At 41.1% G+C, this 22,562-nt stretch overlaps 1 protein-coding gene across 4 annotated transcripts in view; it reads left to right on the top strand.

Moving 5' to 3' along the window:
• The window catches only part of ADSS2 (adenylosuccinate synthase 2), a 36,741-nt gene that overhangs the window by 6,182 nt on the left and 7,997 nt on the right, over positions 1–22,562 (top strand). For 2 of the 4 annotated variants that reach the window (XM_023247275.2, XM_023247274.2), the window contains exons 2-9: positions 6,297–6,399; positions 7,206–7,274; positions 8,940–8,990; positions 15,532–15,598; positions 15,849–15,956; positions 16,962–17,043; positions 19,330–19,456; positions 21,523–21,677. In XM_023247275.2, coding sequence (XP_023103043.1) covers positions 6,297–6,399; positions 7,206–7,274; positions 8,940–8,990; positions 15,532–15,598; positions 15,849–15,956; positions 16,962–17,043; positions 19,330–19,456; positions 21,523–21,677 — 762 coding nt within the window. Of the gene's footprint in view, positions 1–4,152; positions 4,222–6,296; positions 6,400–7,205; positions 7,275–8,939; positions 8,991–15,531; positions 15,599–15,848; positions 15,957–16,961; positions 17,044–19,329; positions 19,457–21,522; positions 21,678–22,562 lie in introns of those variants that run through there. The other 2 variants (XM_019821486.3, XM_045049413.1) reach the window with 2 other exon arrangements.

Raw genomic sequence — 22,562 nt, forward strand, 5'->3', positions numbered from 1 at the left:
CAATAGCGAGCTGAGTTGGGAATCAGGGGTCGCTTTTTTTTTCTTCTTTTCTTTTTTCGGAGTCGCTTTTGCAGACTAATGTTTCATTTCATTCCCTTCCAGACTTTTTTTTTTAATGTTTGTTTATTTTTGAGAGAGACAGAGCGTGAGTGGGGGAGGGGCGGAGAGAGAGAGAGAGGGAGGTACAGAATGCGAAGCAGGCCCCAGGCTCCGAGGTATCAGCACAGAGCCCGGCGTGGGGCTCGAACCCACAAACCGTGAGATCCTGACCTGAGCTGAAGTCGAACTTAACTGACTGGGCCACCCAGGTGCCCCCAAAACCTTTTCTTTTAAATCTCCCCTGGACCTTTGGAGCTTCTTAATTGGAAACTTGCACATACCACCATTTCCTGATCCAAGCTTTTATTCTAGGGTTGGGCTTGACGGCTCCGGCGGAAGGAAAATTAATTGTCTCCTTTCTCAGGCTTCAAACCCCAATTGGGAAGTGTACAACTGAGAACAGTTACAAAATAACTAAATACTGTTATCCCATCCCTGTAGTGCTTCCGAGTTTTGTTCTTGACAGCATACATACTGACATTTGGAAGTTAATCATTTTTTATATTCGGTTTATCACCAGTGCAAGATAGGAACTTTAGAGAGCCAGCTGTATGCATACTATATTGCAATTAGTTCCTGCGGTGAATCATTTGGAGTCTGTTGTTTGCTAGCAATGGAGGGAGGCTGTCTTAGGCAAAATGGGGAATTGTTTGAAGCAAGGACGGGTTGGCCAGTCCTCAGGGTGGCCTCGGGTAAAGGAAGCTCCTGGGAGCTCAGCAGCCCGAACTGGCAACCTTTTTTTAAAGGAGGCTCCCTTAGGTTACAGGTGTCACTGAGCTACTGCCTTTCTCGCTACTCAAAATCCAATTCCCAAGAGGGGAGGATCTTGATTGGCTCAGGCTTGGTCGGATCAGGTTTCCCAGTCTGGGTCAATTAATGATTTGCAAAATAAGGAGTTTGGGGGGAGAGGGAAAAGAAGGGGGACGAAACGTAAAGAAGGTGTAGCTGACGGAGAGTTAATTTTACATAGGAAAATACGCAATGAAGAAATACTGGCTCTGGGTTATTCTTATTTGTGAATTGTTTGGTAATAGTATTAAATATACTGTAGAGCCGCTGTTTTTCTAGAGGGAAGAATGTTTGGAATTAAATGGGTTTTTATTGGGGCACCTGGGCGGCTCAGTCAGTTAAGCATCCAACTTCCGCTCAGGTCAGGATCTCATGTCTTGATCTCACAGTTCCTGAGTTTGAGTCCCGCATCGGGCTCTGTGCTGACAGCATAGAGCCCACTTGGGATCCTCTGTCTCCCTCTCTCTCTGCCCCTCCCCCGCTCTCTCTCTCTCAAAAATAAATAAACATTTGAAAAAATTGGTTTTGATTAACTATAATTAAAATAGTGAAAATGGCCTATCTTAGGAATGGTTTATAAAACTTAAAGCGTGCATCAGAAACTTTGATTTTTAGATTTGAGAACATAGCATTTTAGCTCTGCTTTTGCCTCAGTCATAATGTTCTAGTTTATGTCAACGAGAGACATTTTATTCTTGGTCATTAAGCAGCATTTAATATTTTATTTACATTTAACCTTAAAGCAAGAATAGTAGTCGAAGAGAATCAGTAAAATAAATACCAAATTAGGGGATGTTTTGTGACGGGTGAGACCTGATTGGATTTTCTTTCATAGGTTTATTTTTTTACTTCAATACAGTGAATTTGCATTTATGTTTGTTTTTATTTAGTTTGTTTTAATTTTTTAATGTTTGTTTATTTCTGAGAGAGACAGAGACAGAATGCGAGCGGGTTAGGGGCAGAGAGAGAGGGAGACACAGGATCTGAAGCAGGCTCCAGGCTCTGAGCTGTCAGCACAGAGCCCGACGCGGGGCTCGAACTCAAGAGCTGTGCGGTCATGACCTGAGCCGAAGTCAGATGCTCAACCGACTGAGCCACCCAGGTGCCCCTGAATTTGCATTTATTCTTGATATTCAGTACAGGGAAAACCATCATTTGAGGCATTATAAACTTAGGCTTTTTCTCAAAGCAACTTGCCACATAATATGCAGTTACTTTGTGTTCACACGGATTTCTTGTTTCTTGGGGTTTTAAAGGGTAAATTTCAGAATTTAAAATGTTTAAAAAAATTAAGCCATCTGAGAATTGTTAAAAAATATTTTCTCTCTTGGTATCATTGATCTGGAAAACAACATTAATTGCTAGTCCACAGCTCTTTTGATTGTGTGACAATTAAACACATTCTGTGTTTTTAGTTAAGTGATATAAAACATGCAGCTTTGATAGTTAACAGTGACTAGGACCTACATGTGTCCTACATGAGTGACTAGGACCATGTGTTACGGGAGTTTAACAAAACAGCAAGAGATAGTTACTTGTAACTATTAATATGAATATATGACTAGTACGCTGTGGGGAGGGGGGATAATTTATCAAGTTTGTTTTGCAGAAATTTCGCGTTGGGAAGAGAGTAGTACATCTCCGTTAAAAGTAGACGATATTTCTCTCCGATCGTGTATACAGTGCTCTCTGGCCTCCCCAGTGCTCCTTATGAGAATTACTAAACACGATTAAATGTGTATGTTCTCGTTACTTGTTCTGACACGCTCGCGGAACTGCCCCTGTGACCGGCAGTGTGATCACAGACGTGGAAGCCTGTGGTTCAGACTCTGCCCCCCGAATCCACGGGAGGGTGTGGGGGGAGGGTGTGGTGTGGTTAGCAGTGGTGCGCGTATCGAAACCGTGTTTTGCTGCTTGCTAGTGTGCTGACCTCTCCTTGGACCGGTGTAGTCTGTGTTTGGAGACCGTTGCCTGAGCTCCCAAGGGGACTTTTGTGTATTGCACACCATCTATGAATATTTGAGGTTAGCAGCCAAATAGACACTTCAGATTTGAAGCTGCCTCTGTCGCATTTTGTAAAACACGACAGTTTATGAAAGCTTATCTCCTGTATAGATCACCTTGTCAGGAAGCTCCTTATGAGTAACTCCCCCTCAGTTCACCTTAGGAATCTTTTCTGCAGACTTGTGTGTTTGAGATTAGAAGCTGTCCTACCCCAGTTCCCCCGGGGCACTAATGGCCAGATACGCTAATAAGCAGGCTTACATTTTCTCCCCTAGCTCCTTAATAGAATGAATAAGCTAGGGTTATTCTGAGCATGTTTAACCATATTTTCTTGCTCAACCAAGTAGAATTTAAATGAGATTGAAATCCTGTAGGAAGCCTGAATATAGGACATTGGTTATTGAAAGGGCTGGTTAGTGTTTGAATGCGCTCAGCTGTTCACTAAAGTGTGCTTTTGAAGCCTTTTGCAGCTGAACTTTTCCAGCCTGAACCACCACCTGTAAACTTGGAAGAACTTAACAAATTAAACCGTCTCATCCCCCTAGCGTCATCTCTCACAACCCATAACAAACAATCCGCTTTATTACAGTTGCTGCCACCATCACTGCCTGTCTTGGTAAAACATTACCTAAGAGAGTAGGGTTTGGTTACACAATAAGAACATTATTGGGCACTGCCGAGTTAATAATTGTTTCACCAAATGATTATAGTAGTGTACCTATAAAAGTAGTTTTATGTAAATTGGGAGACTGACTTTAGAGGTCTACTCCAAAAATTGTGGCGTGGTTTTTTATCTTAGGCAAATGATGGATTAAAAAAATTAACTGATTTTGCTGAAGTAATAGTGCTTTACTAGTTTTTTTTTGTCATAAAGTCACTAGTACTTTATAACAGTTGGGGACAAATTTCTTAGATTTAGTGATTTATAACAATTTAGAATTAATAACAAATGAGCATCTTCATAGGATCTCTTCGTAGGATCTCCAGAAATTTGAATGAGCTTTATACTCCTGAAAGATTTTTCCTGAAAGTTTGGGGGAGGTCTCCTAAATCGTAAAAAGTCGCGATAAAAAAAGCTAATATTAGCATGAGGGATAGATCTGTGAAAGAAAAGCTATAAACACCAAGTAAGAATTGTCCTGTGGGTTATTTTTCTTTTAGGGTTCTATCAGAATTGGTAATAAACTTGCGCAAGTGTGAAGTCATAATAAAGTGTGCACCAGGAAGTGCTGCTGTGACGTTGTCTCTAAGGACGACAGATTGGAAACAGCCCGGATGCCTCTCTTGTGGGAAATAAATTCTGTATGGGACCATATAAAAAGCTGTACGGTAGGGCCATGAAAAGAATGAGGTTGTTCAGTTCATAAGGTGTGGAACACGTGCTCAGATTTGCTAAGTAAAAGCAGGCTGCCCGGGAGTATGCATCTCCCGCCGTTTGGATGTGTGCAGTGAAACAGGACGCAGATTACCTGTTGGCTTTGGCAAATTACCTCCAGAAGTTACACCAAAACCTGGTGGTGACTGGTAGGGAGGGCCTGGTGGGGCGAGGACTGTGAGGAAGACTTCACCCCTACCGTGCATCCTTCAGAGCCTTTTCTCACATGCAGATGTTTCTTATTAAAACATAAAAAGTAGGGAAATACTGCCAGGTTCCCTCGGTGTATCCAGTGAGGGAAGTGCTGCTAATCACTCCTGCTTCTGTCCTCCTGTGACCTGCCGCCCACCTGTTGCCTTCCAGACCTCACTGTCCGGTCTTTTTTTGTTTTGTTTTAAACATACCTGACCTAGACATGTACTAGTCTTAAAGCAGGCAGTTCTATGCTTTGTATTTGTGGAGAACAGTGTAAATAGGCATTTATTTATTTATTTATTTTTTTGTGCAAGACCAGCCTTCTGGCAGGTTTTGTGAGTTCTTGATTGGTGATGATTTGGTAAAAAGTAAATAACCTTCATTTTGTCAAAAACAGCCTTGGGATAAAGTGAAACTAGTCATTCTCAGGACGCATAGTGTATTGATATTTTTTTTTAGTGTCCAACAAGGATGTTGTTAAATTTTGTATTTGTTGCAAACATATTCCTGGTTTGTTTACTTTAAGCTTTTTGTTAATATTATGTAGAAGTTTAAATATCAGTTGATTTGTGTGGGGTTTTTCTTTTTAATGTTTTTTAAGCTTAGAAATTAGAAAAATTAGGGCGCCTGGGTGACTCAGTCCGTTATGAAGCGTCCGACTCTTGATTTCAGCTCAGTCATGTTCTCTCGGTTTGTGACTTCAAGCCCCAGGTCAGGCTCTGTGCTGAGGGTGCGGAGTGGGCTTGAGATTCTCTGTGCCATCCTCTCTCTCTCTCTCTCTTTCAAGATAAATAAACTCAAAAAAAAAAATTAGAAAAATTATGTGGTCACTTAATAATCAGTCTCCTGTGAACCTAATCTGACCTCAGGTTTTGCTTTGTGTTGACTATTCTAGGCATCAGCTTCACAGAGTGGAAGTTTCACTATGGGGTTATAATATGTTTCTCAACTTTAGAGGTTCCTTGACCCAGTGTATTACTTTATCCAGAGATGAGCAGATTCAGGGATTGGTACTACACACCCACAAGACTGACTTACACATTTACGAATTGGAGTCTCAGGATAGCCAGTATTGGAAGGAGTTACTTGGAGATTTCCTAGTTGATAGATAAGTCCGTGTAAGAATACACATTTCAGGTCACAGAGCTGCTTGACGCCCTTTTAGTACCGTGGGAGTTACATGAATGTTTATGTCAAGTTAGGGTCGACATAACTGGATCGATTACTCTTTTCATCTAGGGATTTTTCTGCGTTTGGATGAAATATCACGGATAATTAATTAGATTGCTACATGTCCTCTGTAATGCCCAAGCCAGAATAACTAATTGTTCCCTGTACTTCTTTTCTCACACTTTTTTCTCTTTTTAAGAGGGGAGATGTCTTTCTACCTTCTAGAAACCTGAATTTATTAGTTTTCTAGATCCCGTCAGGAAAAACCAGGGTACTGTGGTGGGGGGAAGAAGAGGGTATAGTCAAACTACTATAAAGCCTCTAAAGAATAAGTGTTTGTGGGGCACCTCGGTGGCTCAGTCGGCTGCGAGTGTCCAACTTCGGCTCAGGTCACGATCGCTCGGAGCCTGGAACCTGCTTTGGGTTCTGTGTCTCCCTGTCTCTCTGCCCCTCCCCTGCTCATGCTCTGTCTCTCTCTCTCTCTGTCTCAAAAATAAATAAAACATTAAAAAAATAAAAATAAGTATTTGTGGCGAATACATACTTGGGTTTTCTTCAGTTATATTGACATTTTAGAAGAAATTACTAGTTCACTTTAGAAGGGAGATGTGTTATTTGTCATATTTATTGTCTGGGTCAATTTTCCCCTGTCTTATATTTTCAGGGAGGAAATAATGCCGGCCATACAGTTGTTGTAGATTCTGTGGAATATGATTTTCATCTTTTACCCAGTGGAATAATTAATCCCAATGTTACCGCATTCATTGGTGAGTGTATAAACTGAACCGTTTGGGGTTTTTTTCCCTCAATTGATAATGGTGTTCATTTTTCGTTATCCAAGCTGATTTCATCTCTCACTGCTCAAATAATCACTGGTCCCTTATTCATCTTGACCTTGGTGCCTTGTGGAATATACCTAACTCTGGCTATTTTACAACTCTGTCTTTTAGCACTAATGCTTTTTGGAATAACTTGCATTTAACTGTGGCCATTGGCAATCTTAAATTTATAAAGTAGTATTAGATCATCAAATCAGCTTTCCAAACACTGATGCACAGTGAGAAATATAGGAGGTGTTTCACGGATTGATGCTGAACCCTTATAATGTGATGTGATCTAAAGTTTTTTGGCCTAGTGTTTTATCTTTAAAAATGCTAATCGCAACCCGCTAAATTGATTTTATGGCCACTAGTAGGGTGTGATTCCCCAATTTTAAAGGCATTGATTTAGCATCATCGTAACCTGGTTCAGTTTGCCTAGACCGACCTAACTAGGTTCTTTCAGAATAAGTTTCACTTTGTTTCAAAGAAATTTCAAATTATTTTGAATGTAATTTTAGTGTTTTATACTCTATGTGTATTTGCATTACACTACTGTTAAAAACTTGGAATCATTTCTGTGGTAACTCCCTGAGAAATCAGATATTCTGTTTATTAAGTCCTTCATTTATCTGCTGTTCTAGATGAGAGTTATCATAGATGTCTGTATTTTAATATCATTATATGTGTATTATAAGTATAAATATTTAAGGTTGGTCTTTTTTTTTTTTTTTTTTTTTTTTGCTTTCCTTTAGGAAATGGTGTGGTAATTCATCTACCTGGATTATTTGAGGAAGCAGAGAAAAATGTTCAAAAAGGAAAAGGTATGAAAGCCTGACTCCTTTGCCTGGTAACTGGTTTGTTTATTGTAAAGTTTGTTGAAAAATCTCACACCGGGCAAAACATTTTGTCTTATGCTTTAAATTTTTTTTTTTTAATGTTTATTTATTTTTGAGAGAGACAGAGCACGAGTGGGGCAGAGACAGAGGGAGACACAGAATCTGAAGCAGGCTCCAGGCTCTGAGCAGAGCCTGACACGGGGCTTGAACTCACAGATGGTGAGATCATGACCTGAGCCGAAGTTGGATGCTTACTGACCGAGCCACCCAGGCTCCCTTGTCTTATACTTTAAAATTGCAGGTTGTTGTAGGACAAATGTTTTCAATCTCGGTTACGTTTTATTCTGTAAACAGAAGACAAACAGAATAAGGTAATTGTGTAAGCCCTGATTTCTTGACACTCAGGTCATCCATAGAGTTTCTCTTCAGGCTCCTGGAATCACTGTCCGTTCGCTGGTGGAGAAACTCCAGAGATTCATCATCCCCACCTCCCAAACCAAACATTAGCTTGTGGGAGTCAGGAAACCAGTGAGGTCCCCTTTGCACACAGTCAGTCAGTGTCGTTCCCGTGGGTTGTATAACCCTGGGATAAAACAGGGTTGTTTCTGTCCCTCCCTCCACATGAGGGAGATGCTCTTTCTATGACATGATTCACTCCCATCTCCTTAAGAACAATTTTTTTAAAGCCTTAATTTCCTGCCTTTGCTAATCTCTTTGGGATTTGTGGAAGTCTGTTTACATTCAGTTTGGCTGCCTTGCTGGGCTTTGAGGGGCACTTGGCAACGCAAATAATAAATACGCAGTTGAGGAAAAGCACTGTTTGCCCTTAGCCTGGCTCGTTGGAAATACTCAATTCGATTTCGCTGTTCAAGTTTAAAAGTAGCAATCCAACCTCAAGTGTTCCTGACAGTTCGATGTGATGTCACAGAATCCTGGCTGCCTGCGGCTCTCATCCCTCTTGGCTTCCCTGCATTTTTACCTACGTGGTGCTGTCTCCTTTTAAATTCTTTAATCTTTTAAAAATTTTTAAACGTTTATTTATTTTTGAGAAAGAGAGACAGAGCACGAGCAGGGGAGGAGCAGAGAGGGAGGGAGACACAGAATCCGAAGCAGGCTCCAGGATCCGAGCTGTCGGCACGGAGCCTGATGCAGGGCTGAACGCACAAACCATGAGACCATGACCTGAGCTGAAGTCAGACGCTTGACCGACTGAGCCACCCAGGCGCCTCTAATCCCACTTTTTATAATTGTCTTTTGGGAAAGGGTGCCATTCCCCAAATTAACTCCCTTTTCTTAAAATTCTTCTCCTGCTCTGCAGCAAATTCCCCCTCCCCTGCCTCTAACAAAAATGACATTTCCCCACCATTTGCTTTTGGATTCTTAGAAGTATTTTATGTGGCTCCGGCTGGCTTGAGTTTGAAGCGTTTTAGAGTTAAACATTTAAAAAGATAGAATTTGTGCATGAGTGTATATATAATGAATGACTGGTCAGAACATTCCTGTTAAATATGTATCCCGTACAGAAGACAAGATGTGTTAGCGATTACTTCCGTGAAAAACACTTTGAAATACTGTATTTCCAAAGAAATTAAGGTTTAAAAATTATACAAAGTGTTCAGTTAACCGTATCTTTTTTCTCCTTCCCTCTAGGTCTGGAAGGCTGGGAAAAAAGGCTTATCATATCTGACAGAGCTCACATTGGTAAGGGGCATAACATGCATTTTTTTATAACTGCCTTATTCTCAGAAAGTTATCACTAACTTCTGAGGAATTAGCTAAACTACTGACTAACATAAGCAGCATTTCATGAGAAACATCTCTAATTCTGTTATAAAATAAAGCATATTAGGGACACCTGGCTGGCTCAGTTGGTGAAGCATCTGAGTCTTGATCTCAGCTCAGGTGTTGATCTCAGGGTGGGGAGTTCTGGCCCCGCATTGGGCTCTGTGCTGGGCGTGAAGCCTACTTAAAAAAATAAAATAAAAGAAATAATAAACCATATCAAATATGAAGAGCATTTATTTGCACATTAATACGCATGTAAAAAGCAGGTCTTCTATCTGGAGAAAATCTTGAGAGTGACTCTTTGTGTCTAAAATGTACCCATGTGGCTTTTTCAGTGGTTCAGACTTTATTCAGTGTAGCCTCCTTGTCCGTTGTTAGAACAAACTGGATTCTCAAATTAACTTCAAGCAGCACCAAGAAGTTTGAAGTTTGTCTCCTTTTTCCTGTCCTACCTTTGAAGGGATAGAATTGTTAATTATCAGTCACGTGGTTTTGAGACACTAACCAGGAAAGAGAGAGAACTGACCGATGCAAGCTCTTAAGTTGCATTTTTAAAAAAACTTTTTTCTTATGTTTTTTATATTTGGGAGAGAGGCAGAGAGCGAGTAGGGGAGGGGCAGAGAGACAGAGACAGAATCTGAAGCAGGCTCCAGACTCCGAGCTGTCAGCCCAGAGCCTGACGTGGGGGGCTCACGACCTGAGCCGAAGTCAGACACACCGTCTGAGCCACCCAGGCGCCCCGTAAGTTGTATTTAAATTCAAAGGTCTCCTGAGGCAAGAGCTGCTCTAGTTTTAGCCTTGACCTCCATGTAAGAGCAGCCCCATCAAGTTTCTTAAGTATCAGCTAAGTAGCAGTGCCTCCAAATTACCAGCAGAGGCTGAAGCCTATGGCTAAACCTCAGTAATCCATTCAAATAATTTCTCTGAAGTGAACTGTGCTGGACTGACATACTCTGGGGGTTTAATCTGCTCCCTTCTAGCTTCTTTTCAAGCTTATTAGATCATTGACGTAGACCTTTCTTTTCTAATATAAGCATTTAAAGCTGCGTATGAGTCTCCTACGACTTGAGCTACACTCCACAAATACTGACATTTTGTACGTTTATTTCCATTCATTTGAAAATACCTTTTGGTGATTTCTTTTTGACCCACAAGTTATTGAGAAATACGTTTACATTTGTAAATATTGGATGCTTTTTCTGATTTCCCTTATTTATTCCTGACTTTGTTATAGACAGAGAATATACTCTGCGTGTGATCTCATCCATTTTCAATTTGTCTAGACTTGTGTTATGGCCTGGCATAGGGCCTCTTTTGGTTAGTGTTCAACATGCCCTAAGAATATGTTTTCTGTTGAGAGTGGGGTGTTCCCTAAGTGTCAGTTAAAGGGTGTTCGCGTCTCTGTGTCCTCGCTGGTATTCTGTCTCCTTGCTGTCAGTCACTTAGAGGCACGTTGAAACCTCCAGCAGTAACTGGATTCGTCTGTCTTTTCACCTCTTGTCAGTTTCTGCTTTGTGTGCTTTGGGTGGTGTGTCTATTTAAACTTCTGTTTTTGGCAGATTAACTTTGATCGTGATGAGATGTCCTCATGTACGTTGGTATACACAGGAATGTGCCGCGGTAATATTCCTTACTCTTAAGAACCAGCACACCTTTCTTAAGATCAGCGTTTGCAGGAGGTGTCTTTTTCAATCTAACCATCCTTAGCTTATCTATATCTATATTTGCAGGGCATTTATTATACACAAAATAGAGTTGGTCTTGCTTTTTATTCATTGTGACAATGTCCCCTTTAACTGGAGTGTTTAGATCATTTATTTCTAAATATAGTTAATTAACATTATGGCTGAATTTATATCTGCTTTTTGTTTTCTATTCCTGCCATTGTCTTTTTTCCTCCTTTTCCTGATTTCTTTTAGATTTAGTATTTTAAATATTATCTGCACCATTTATTGATTGATTAATTACACCTCCTGTTTTGTGAATTTTGGTAGTTGTTCTGGGATTTATAATATGCATCTTGAAATTTTTTTTAATGTTTTTATTTATTTTTGAGAGGGGGGAGGGGCAGAGAGAGAGAGGGAGACACAGAATGTGAAGCAGACGCCAGGCTCTGAGCTGTCAGCACAGAGCCTGATGCAGGGCTTGAACTCACGAGTGGTGAGATCATGACCTGAGCCGAAGTTGGATGCTTAACCAACTGAGCCACCCAGGTGCCCCTATAATATGCATCTTTAATCATCTACCTTAACATGATACAATATTTAATCCAAGATTTTTACAAGGCAATGTTTCTTTTTTTTTTTTAATTTTTTTTTTTTTTAACGTTTATTTACCTTTGAGACAGAGAGCATGAATGGGGGAGGGTGAGAGAGAGAGAGGGAGACACAGAATCTGAAACAGGCTCCAGGCTCTGAGCTGTCAGCACAGAGCCTGACGCAGGGCTCGAACTCATGAACCGCGAGATCATGACCTGAGCCGAAGTCGGACGCTTAACCTACTGAGCCACCCAGACGCCCTCTATACCCCTTATCCAGTCCCTTGTGTTATTACTGTCCTACATTTCATGTCTATGTTGTTATAAACTCTACATTGCATTCTTAAATTTTTGCTTTAAACAGCTAATTTTCTTTTAAAGAAATTTTTAAATGAGTCCGTTGTTGGCCAGTTCTTTACGTTAGCATACTTAAGCAAGCATGCAGGGAACCATTACATTATAATTGCGACCTGTCGCATTGAAACTCCAAACAAAATTTGTAATGTAAGAGATACTTACCGATGGAAAGAGATCTGAGAAATGGCCGAGACTTTAAATTTCTTCAAACATTTGAAATCTAGGTTAGTTGGTGTCTGTCCTTTGATTCAGCAACTATCTATTGAATGGCTACTCTGTGCCAGGTGTAGTGTTGGGCACTGAGGATTCAGCAGTAGAAAAAATGGAGCGTGTGGTATAGTAGGGCAGACAGATGACAAACAAGATAAATCTGTAACAAACGCACCATGGCATGTAGTGATGCGGTCTGAGGAGGGGGGAGCCACCTGTCGCATCTGGCAGTTTGGAGAAGGTGGGTAGCAATCTATAATTTCCGATACAGTGGCTGGGGATGTGTCACTGCAAAGATGACCTTTGTGTCATCTCCTGAGTAAGTTCTAGAGACCTCCTGTGCAACACTGAGGCTGTAGATGACCGTGTTCTCTTGGGACTTAACAATCTCTTAAGAGGGTAGATCTCCTAGTAAGTGGCCACAACTAATAAAACCCCCAAAACAACTTAGAAGAGCAGCAAGCGACGTGGGTATTACGGATCCTGAAGCTCACGTGGGCACATTAATACAGTGTGACATTAATGGTGTTAATAAAACTTAACTATAATAATAAAAGATGGTGTTATTAAAACTTATCTACTGAAAGTGCATAATTATCTTTTATTTTAAAAATTAGACTGAGTCCCCAAGGCAGCATTTTTTGTTTTCCTTATCTAGGCTGTGGACAGTGGAAGACGTGTTCAAATCAACCTCACACGAAGAGCGTTCTTTCAAAAACAGTGTTAGTGGGGGTATTAAGGCTCTGTGCCACGATGAGGCTTTATGAAAGTAATTACTCTGAGTTCACTAATAGCTCCCCGGGGCCTGGAAAAACCTAAGGAAACATTAGCTTAGTGGCAAGGTACTAAATTAATTTCTGAGAAATATGGTTTGCCTGCTTTCCATCAACCATTTATTTGTGGTTTGCAAGTTGCCACTGTAACTTATTTGGGCATAGAAAATGCAGCAGATACTTAAATGCAAAATGTTTTTTTATTCGAAAGAAATAGCTCACTCCAACGTCTCACTTTGGCAAAGTCTGAGTTTTAATGAAACAGCTTCTTAAGAACTGTTCAGGCTCCTCTAAAGTAAATAAGAATGGTTATTAGCTGTACATGGTAATAAAGTAATCCCTATAGTATACAATAGCTATTGTTAGAAATAAGTAACCATTTTAACATCTCACACACAGCAGCAAAATGCACAAAAAGTGTACACATATTTTACCCCTTTAATCAGTGTCTACCTTGTTAAACAGAACCTTTCTAGTGCCCGAAAAAGCTACTTTGCTACCCAAGCATGTAAAAGACCTATACACTGACAGCTGTAAGACATTGATAAAAGAAAGCAGACGCGAGTAAATGGAAAGATGCTCTGTGCTCGGGGATTGGAAGAATCCGTTTTGTGAAAATGTCCATCCTACCCAAAGCAATCTACACATTCAGTGCAATCCCTATCATATTTTTCACAGAAATAGAAGAAACAGTCCTAAAACTCTTCTAGAACTACAAGAACCAGAATAGTCCAAGCATCCTGTACATACAAATATTGAATCTTTATGTTGTACGCCTGGAAGTAGTGTTCTAGGTCAATATATTTCAGTCAAACAAATAAACAAAATCACTCTAATGACCTTTCCCAGTCCTTATCTACTCCGTCTCACCAAGGGAGACCGCTATTCTCTCACTTATAGATTGGTTTTGTCGTCGTTGTTGTTGTTTGAACTCGATACAGATTACACATTTAATCTGTTGCGTCTGATTTCCACTCAACAGGGTGCCCATGAGATTCATCCTTATTGTTCAATGAAGCAATATTTTATAGTTTTCTCATTGCTGAATAGTATCCCATTGTATGAAAATGCCATTATCCATTTTCCCATTAATGAGGCTTTGACTCATTTCTAGTATTGAGTTACTGCAAATAATATTGCTCTGAACATTCCCATAGATACCTTTTGGTGTGCAATATGGCAGTGTAGTTTAAGGATGTTGTTGCTACCTGCTTCTGTGGCACGAAGACGCATCGTGATTCACAGGGTAATTTTATGTCACACGATAAAAATTTAGTCTCTGTGTTGTAATCACCTAGTGTAAGAGGTGTCAGAACTCCTGTTCTAGACCACTGGGGAAATCTGTTAACCATACAGTTGGGAAGAGGACTGCCTTGACAATTTTGTAGCCTCTCAAAAGAGGGAATTAGGGCAGAGGGGGTTGTAGGGGGTAGGGTCAATCAGAGGGTTGATTAAGGTCAGGTTTCCTCGAATTTTTCTAGTTTCAACATCTATAACTACAACAGAAGCCTTCCGATACCACCAGATCTTTTAGCTAAGCCACCACTGCTTTCTAGGAAACTTAATGTCAGTCGTTCTGTGTAAAATGTAAACATTTCAACTTATTTATATGGAAGCAATCACAATCATTAGGGAAAAGAAGCCAGGGTTTAATGTTTGAAAAATGATTAAATTGGACGCTGCAAGTGGGTGAATTTTATGGTACCTAAATTATATTCCTGTCTGGCTTTTTGGAAGCAAAAGAAGCCTTGGTGAAAAGTTGTAAGACGAAATTCTAGGCCCGCCTGTTCCATCAAGTGGCTATTTATTCAGTCGGTAAACATTTGAGAACTTGTAGGCACAGGAAATCAGCTGGTAACAGGCTTCCTAAAGTACTGGTGGGGCGTGAGTTTGTGAGTGCACGCGCAGGCACAGGAAGAGCCACATTCAGACACAAGTGTCTTCCTTGTAGCCATCAACGTGAAAGAATGCCCGTGTGACCCAAGGGCAGAAAGGGGACCAGAGCACGGAGCCAGAAGAGAGGCCACATAAAGGAGTTTTGTCTTTTTCTTTTGAGCAACAGAAAGCCATTGAGTTTTTAAAGGCAAGGGGCTGGTGACATCATATTTTGTGTCTTGGAAAGACGGCTTTGCTGCCTTAAGAATTATGAATTCGAGATAATCTGAATTTCCAAGAGTGGAAATACACTCATTAGGAAGCCACGGTTTGGGGTGAAAGATGACAGAAGTTTGGGACTGGTGAGGGAGAGTGAGATGTCAAGATAACGCAGAGATGTCTGGAGGGTAGAACTTGAAGAAAAGAGGGTGTCCTAGTAAGTGAAGCTTCACAGGATTGTAGGGTAGGCCCCAAAATTACCCTCTTACTGACCAGTTTTAAAATAATATAGTTTGCAATTAATAGGAATGAACGATTGGGCGTTATTTTCGTATTCATGTACCTGTTGGCGTCATAACTTCACTCCCACCATTATTGACGCTTTTTTTTTTTTTATAATTTTTTTTTTCAATGTTTATTTATTTTTGGGACAGAGAGAGACAGAGCATGAACGGGGGAGGGGCAGAGAGAGAGGGAGACACAGAATCGGAAACAGGCTCCTCCAGGCTCTGAGCCGTCAGCCCAGAGCCTGACGCGGGGCTCGAACTCACGGAGTGCGAGATAGTGACCTGGCTGAAGTCGGACGCTTAACCGACTGCGCCACCCAGGCGCCCCTATTGACGCTTTTTAAAAGCACCCATTTGATTCGTCGTGGTGAAAGTAGGCCGAAGGCGTTTGTAACTCAAGTAATTTAAAATGCGGTATGTTTTGCTCCTCCCACGTGATCTCTGTTTCAACGACTGTGACTTGGTGTTTCTCTCCTCAGTATTCGATTTTCATCAAGCAGCTGATGGTATCCAGGAGCAACAGAGACAAGAACAAGCCGGGAAAAAGTATGTGTTTTTGTTTTTGGTGCAGTTTAAGCAGATCCAGACCCTTATGTTCAAATCCTAGGCCAGAGGTTTAAGAAAAATTATTAGAATGTGTTTGGATTTCAGAGGAAATCAGTAGGGTTGTGATGATAAACTTACAGAAAATAGCACAAACAAAATAGTCGGAGTAACTCCATTCTTTGTAATGATCTGACCACAAGAAGTGCCTCTTTCTTGTCTAACTCAAAGCCCGTTTTGATTTATTTTTAAGCTTGGGTACCACAAAAAAGGGCATTGGCCCAGTTTATTCTTCCAAAGCTGCTCGGAGTGGACTGCGGATGTGTGATCTTGTTTCCGACTTCGAGGGCTTCTCTGAGAGGTAACTAACTTGTGTTTCAGAATGGAAAGAGCACGTGGGATCTTGGGGATTGTTCATATCCAGGATGCAAATTGGTAAGATCAGTATTCTAGTTGAATAGTGGCGTTTGGCTCTTTTGTTTTGTTTGGAGTATTAAAGTTACTTTTTATTACTTAATTTCAAATTAACTTCATGAAAAGTAACATCTTGTTGGTATCCTAGCGATACCCCAAGAAGGCAAAGCCAAAATTATATGTAGGGATTGGAGTTTGGTATAGTTGGCAGAGAAATAGATTCCAGGGGGGTGTGGCGGTACCGTGGTCGGGTTACCGCCCCCGAGAGTCTTGACCCCTCAGATTTTCAGTTCCAGAGACTCCCCCAGCCTAGACATAATTAGGCTCTTAGGTACTGGTGAACTATTTAATATTTAAGCTCACCTTAAAAAATAGAAATTGCCTCATGGATGCTTACTCTCTAGAAAAGTCTCCATGAGAGACCTAATAATCATCAAAGCTGTGTGGTGACTCAGTGACAGGGAGTTAATTGGTTGTGTCTAATGACAGGTGGCATCAAAGACCCGATGGCTGAATCCATTTTCAGGCAGCAGTTTGTGCCATCAGGGCACCTCCACTGAGATTACTGGAGACCAGTTGCTAAATTCTGCCTCTGTCTCTTTAAAAAGCATTGTGTAGACTGTCTCCTTTTGTTTTTTTCTTTTACACAGCGCAGTATAATTTACACTGATTTAAGTCTACTGGTTGCAGATCTTAGGCCATCCCCTTCCCTCCACACACATCACCCTAATTATATGATTGGCATTCCTACATTTGAATTAAAAAATATTTTGAATGTATCACTTATTCATATGACTGATCTCCTGTGTAGCTTTTATGTCTTAGAATGTAGCTTCAGTCCTGGATTGATGTGTTATGAAAACCACTTATCTACAGAAACCATTTGAATCAAGTGATCTATTCAGACTGGTTTTACACAGAGCGAACATCTTGATTTATCCGTGTTTCTCAGGTTCAAAGTTCTGGCCAACCAGTACAAATCTATATACCCCACTTTGGAAATCGACATTGAAGGCGAATTACAAAAACTCAAGGTAATGCTTTCTGGCCCCTTTAATGTCCTTTTCAAAAAGTCATTTGCCAGATTGACATCTCAGATCATTCATTCGGGCTTTGTGTTAGGACCTGCAAACATAAGAATGAAGAGCATGCAGTCTCTAATTTCCTTTATGGAAATCACATTGTGACTGGGAAGATGTACATTAAATGATTTACGGTGTAATAAGTACCACACAGACTGTGTAATGTGCCGGAAGTAAGGACTGGTATGGCAAATTATTGTCCTTTTTAAGTCTGAAAGCATAAGGCCTACCGAAAAGGACAGGGCACGTTTGAGTCACTTCGCGTGATGTGGCTGAAACGAAATATTGGCGGGGCGGGGGTGGGCGGGAGGTCTTCTGGGGGTCTTCTGTCTAGCGATAACGATTTTAGTTTTTATCCTGGAGTTAAGGAAAAGCTGTTGAGTAATTCTGAGCAGAAAAAAGACTCGATGTGGATTACGTAAAAAATAAAAATCCCTCCTAGCAATGTGGAGCAGAGATCAACAGAGGGACGGCCGGGGCTGTTGACTTTTAAAGCTGGCCAGCACGTTCCGGAAGGAGGGCCCCAGCACGTTCCGGAAGGAGGGTCTCTTTAGCACTGTTCTCTTACGAGACCAAGGTGATTGGCAAAGGTTGGGCCCACGTTTGGCAGCTGTTAGGTGTCAGGTGCCCGAGTTAGTAGACGAGTCTCCTGCCTTCTCCACCTTCCATTCCTCCCTGGTCTTTGGTGAGTTTCAAGCTGCTTCCTGTGTATCTGATTATTACTCCTTCTCTTCTGTAAATCGGTATGAACATCAATTCCAGAACTGAATAGGAATTTACAAACTCCTATGTTATTCTAGAATGATTATAGACTTTAGGCTTATCTACTCACTAAATTCCTTAAAAAAAAAAAAAAAAAGAAAAAAAAAAAAGACCTCCAAGGAAGATTCTAAATGCTGAGTATTTAGATTTCAGTGTATTGCTCATTGCTTAGGATACACCGCCATTGTTTTTCGTTCTATCATGTGGCAAATATTTTAGATTTATTGCTAGCAACTTGGAAATATTTATGTGCTAAAGTATGGTTATGGCTTTTCAGTTCCATTTTATGCATGTTTCATGTTTCATGTGAAGTAGATGAATAATAATGAACAGAATTGGGTAAGAAGATTCTTAATAGGTGCTATTTGTTGAACCACCACTTGAAGGAATAAGGGACATGATGAACGGTATGGTCACTTCAGGCATAAAAAAAGGACTAAAACAGGAATAAGCAGGAGACCAGAGCCAAGGTGGGGGACCATACTTTGATCAGTTGGTGTAACACATTCCGGTGACTTCACAAGTGGATCTTGGAATTTCCATACTAGTCTGACTAAATATTGAAACATAGTTGAAACTAGGGGTTTGCTTCCTTACTTGTTTTTGAGAGGCGGGGAGGGGGCATGGGCACATGTGCACTCATGCGAGAGGGGGAGGGGCAGGAGGAGAGGGAGACAGAGAATCTTAAGCAGACTCCATGACCATCTTGGAGCCCGATGTGGGGCTGATCTCATGACTGTGAGATCATGACCTGAGCCAAAATCAAGAGTCAGACGCTTAACTGACTGAGCCACCTACGTGCCCCGAAACTAGGTTTTACTGTATTTGTACTTTAGGCCTTGAGGGGACTCTTGTTTATATGACGTTTTTAATTGACTTCTAAAATTAAGCAGGATTATTAATGCTTTTAATATGTTTTGTGAAAATTTTTTAATGCTCGTGTGTAAAATAGTATTTGATATTACCTACTAGTAATACTGCTGAGCTATTGCTGTAATGGAATACAATAGCAAAAGAGTGTTAACAATCAGTTGTCGATATTTGCATGACACTGGTGACCCGCACCAACATTTTGACAGTCACCTTGATGCAAGTTGCAAACCTCGTGGTTACAAACGGATTGTAAATGTAGCTTTTTCAAGACCTCACCGGACGCAAAAGCACAATGTAATATACCCGGTTCTTTTCATTTTCCTGCAAGCTGGTTTGTGAAGAATGAGTCTTGGCCACGAGGAAGGTTGTCATCAGAACTTGCAGTAAGGTTAATGTGGAAGGGTCTCTTTTCTGGTTCTGGAGAATCAGGACGAGAGACCAAAGCTAGTCCAAATGTCCAGTAGACTGAGTACCATCACCAGCCCCTCCTGTTTTGCGTTAGTTAAGTCTTACCTGTCTTAGAGTCAGGTAAGTTTTACTTGTACTGATCATGTTGTACATTTATTAGTACACACTGGAATTGGATTTTGTCTTTGCCTGTAGGGTTACATGGAAAGGATTAAACCAATGGTGAGAGATGGAGTTTACTTCCTCTATGAGGCCCTACATGGACCACCAAAGAAAATCTTGGTAGAAGGTGCGAATGCAGCCCTACTAGATATTGATTTTGGTGAGTGAGCTATGACTTCATGGGGGCTTAACCGAGCCCTAAAGTACTTAGGATATAAATAATTAACGTTCCCATACAGGATTTTTTTTTTAACTTTTAAAAAACTTTTATTTAAATTCTGGTTAGCATACAGTGTAATGTTAGTTTCAGGTGTACAATATAGTGATTCAGTAATTCTGTACATGACTCAGTGCTCACCACAAGTACACTTCTTTTTTTTTTAATTATAATTTTATTTAATGTCTCCAACGTTCAATTTGAGTTTCTTTTTTTTTAATTTTTTTTTATTTTTTAAAATTTATATCCAAATTAGTTAGCATATAGTGCAGCAATGATTTCAGGAGTAGATTCCTTAGTGCCCCTGACCCATTTAGCCCATCCCCCCTCCCACAACCCCTCCCGTAACCCTCTGTTTGTTCTCCATATTTATGAGTCGCTTCTGTTTTGTCCCCCTCCCTGTTTTTATATTATTTTTGTTTCCCTTATGTTCATCTGTTTTGCCTCTTAAAGTCCTCATATGAGTGAAGTCATGATTTTTGTCTTTCTCTGACTGATTAATTTCACTTAGCATAATACCCTCTAGTTCCATCCACGTAGTTACAAATGGCAAGATTTCATTCATTTTGATTGGTGAGTAATACTCCATTGTATATATATACCACATCTTCTTTATCCATTCATCCATCGATGGACATTTAGCTATTGTTGATAGTGCTGCTATAAACACAGGGAGTGCATGTGTCCCTTCAAAACAGCACACCTGTATCCCATGGATAAATGCCGAGTAGTGCAATTGCTGGGTCGTAGGGTAGTTCTGGTTTTAATTTTTTGAGGAACCTCCAGACTGTCTTCCAGAGTGGCTGTACCAGCTTAAATTCCCAGCCTTACAGGATTTTAAAGCCAGGCTTGTATATTCAGGAATGATGAAAGTTTGCCATCTGCCACTCATCTGTTTTTCGAAAAGAATGTTGTGGAAAATATAATACATGTGTTAAGTTTTGTAGTTTATGAGAAAAATGAAATCACCGTTTGGGTCAGTGGGTTCGGGATTCTGTAAACTGATTTTCATTGTTTGGTTCATGCTCCATTTGATGATGAGAGGAATCCTATGGAAGGATCTTTACTTTTAATCCAGCCTGTCTTTAAATATCAAGAATAAACTCTGTCCTTAAACATGTCTACTCTAAGGTCTGTGGAAATCTGTTTAACATCTTGGGTGTGAGATTCTGAGCACATTAGGGTATTTCTTCCATCTTCGAAAAGTGGACGAGTCAATACCGTCCAGCTACTGCCCTATCAGGTTGGTGGCCTCTGCCTGAGCCTGATCCCTCAGGATAAGTCTGATTGTTCTCAGCTCTCACTGACCTTTCATCGGCTTTTGACTCCCAAGTAAACCAATTAAAAAGTGTATTTCTATTACAGTAGATAATGGATTTTTGACTGCTTAATATGTCTGTGCAGTCTGGGAAGAAAGCAGAGTGTCTGATTAGCTTAGTGGATAGTTTAAGTGGGGATCCAGGATCTCTGGGGCTGGGGGAGTACACCCCTCTTAGCTTCCCTTGTCATTTTGGGGATTCTTCCCTGAACAGAAATCAGAAGGAAGGGTAATGAAGACCACAGACTTTCATGGTGTCCTGGTGTCACTCTGGGTTGCTGATGTGTCTTAAAAATTTGTATCAAGGAAGTAAGACAAACTTGTTTTCAAATTAACAGAAGAGTACTAAAAGTATGTAGATTGTAAGTCTACATAGTGGAAGAACACCAGGGTTTTGGCATCACGTCATCTAGCAGGCTTTGGCGAGCACCCACCGAGCAGAGCTGAGTAAGCGTGCACACGCCCACAGAGCCTCTCCAGTGCCCACACCTGCCAGCTCTAACCGCCCGTGTTGTTACCTCGTTACGGACAGAAAGGATCAAGAGGAAAACACTGAGCTTTTGAGGGGACGGTTCTAGTCAAGCCTGTCCACTACCTGGAATATACTCAAATGTGGATTTTTCATTATAATTCTGTTTCCGAGTAACGTATGCCCATGTGTGTATAGTTTAATATTTGTTTCTCTTTTTAGGAACTTATCCTTTTGTGACCTCTTCAAACTGTACGGTTGGAGGTGTCTGTACCGGGCTGGGGATGCCCCCTCAAAATGTCGGAGAAGTATATGGGGTCGTGAAAGCCTACACAACTCGAGTTGGCATTGGGGCCTTTCCTACAGAGCAGGACAATGTAAGCCCGTTTTCAGTTGATCTAATTCCAAAAATGTTGTTGTTGGGTTTTTTTTTTAATGTTTATTTATTTATATTTGAGAGAGAGAGAGAGAGAACAAGTGGGGGAGGGGCAGAGAGAGAGGGAGACACAGAATCCAAAGCAGGCTCCAGGCTCTGAGCTGTCAGCCCAGAGCCCGATGCGGGGCTCAAATCCACGAATTATGAGACCATGACCTGAGACAAAGTCAGATGCTTAACCGACTGATCCACCCAGGTGCCCCCGAAAAACTTCTGGGGGCTCCTGGGTGACTCAGTCAGTTGAACGTCCAACTCTTGATTTTGGCTCAGTTCATGGTCCCAGAGTTGTTGGATTGAGCCCTATGTCCACAGAGTGTGGAACCTACTTGGGATTCTCTCTCTCTCTCTCTCTCTCTCCCTCCCTCTCCCTCCCTCTCCCTCTCCCTCCCTCTCCCTCCCTCTCCCTCCTTCTTTCTCCCCTCTGCCCCTCCCCTGCTCTCTCTCTTTCAAAAAAAAAAATAGTTAAATAAAAAATATAAACTTCTGTTCCCCCCCTCCCCCCTTAACAAATTCTTACCTTCCTGTGCACTTCACTGAAGTAGCAGCAGGTTGGCAACAAAAGAAAAGTGTCAGAGGGCACTTAAAGGTACTTGTGGATTAGGGGCACCTGGGTGGCTCAGTTGGTTAAGCGTCCGACTTCAAGCTCAGATCGTGGTCTCACCGCTCATGGGTTCGAGCCCTGCGTCAGGCTCTGTGCTGACAGCTCGGAGCCTGGAGCCCACTTCAGATTCTGTGTCTCCCTCTCTCTCTGCCCCTCCCCCACTCATGGTCTGTCTCTTTCTCTCAAAAATAAGTAAACGTTAAAAGGGTGCTTGTAGGTGCAAGG

The sequence above is a fragment of the Felis catus genome, chromosome F1 (assembly GCF_018350175.1).
Source record: "Felis catus isolate Fca126 chromosome F1, F.catus_Fca126_mat1.0, whole genome shotgun sequence".
In the NCBI taxonomy this organism is placed as follows: domain Eukaryota; kingdom Metazoa; phylum Chordata; class Mammalia; order Carnivora; family Felidae; genus Felis; species Felis catus.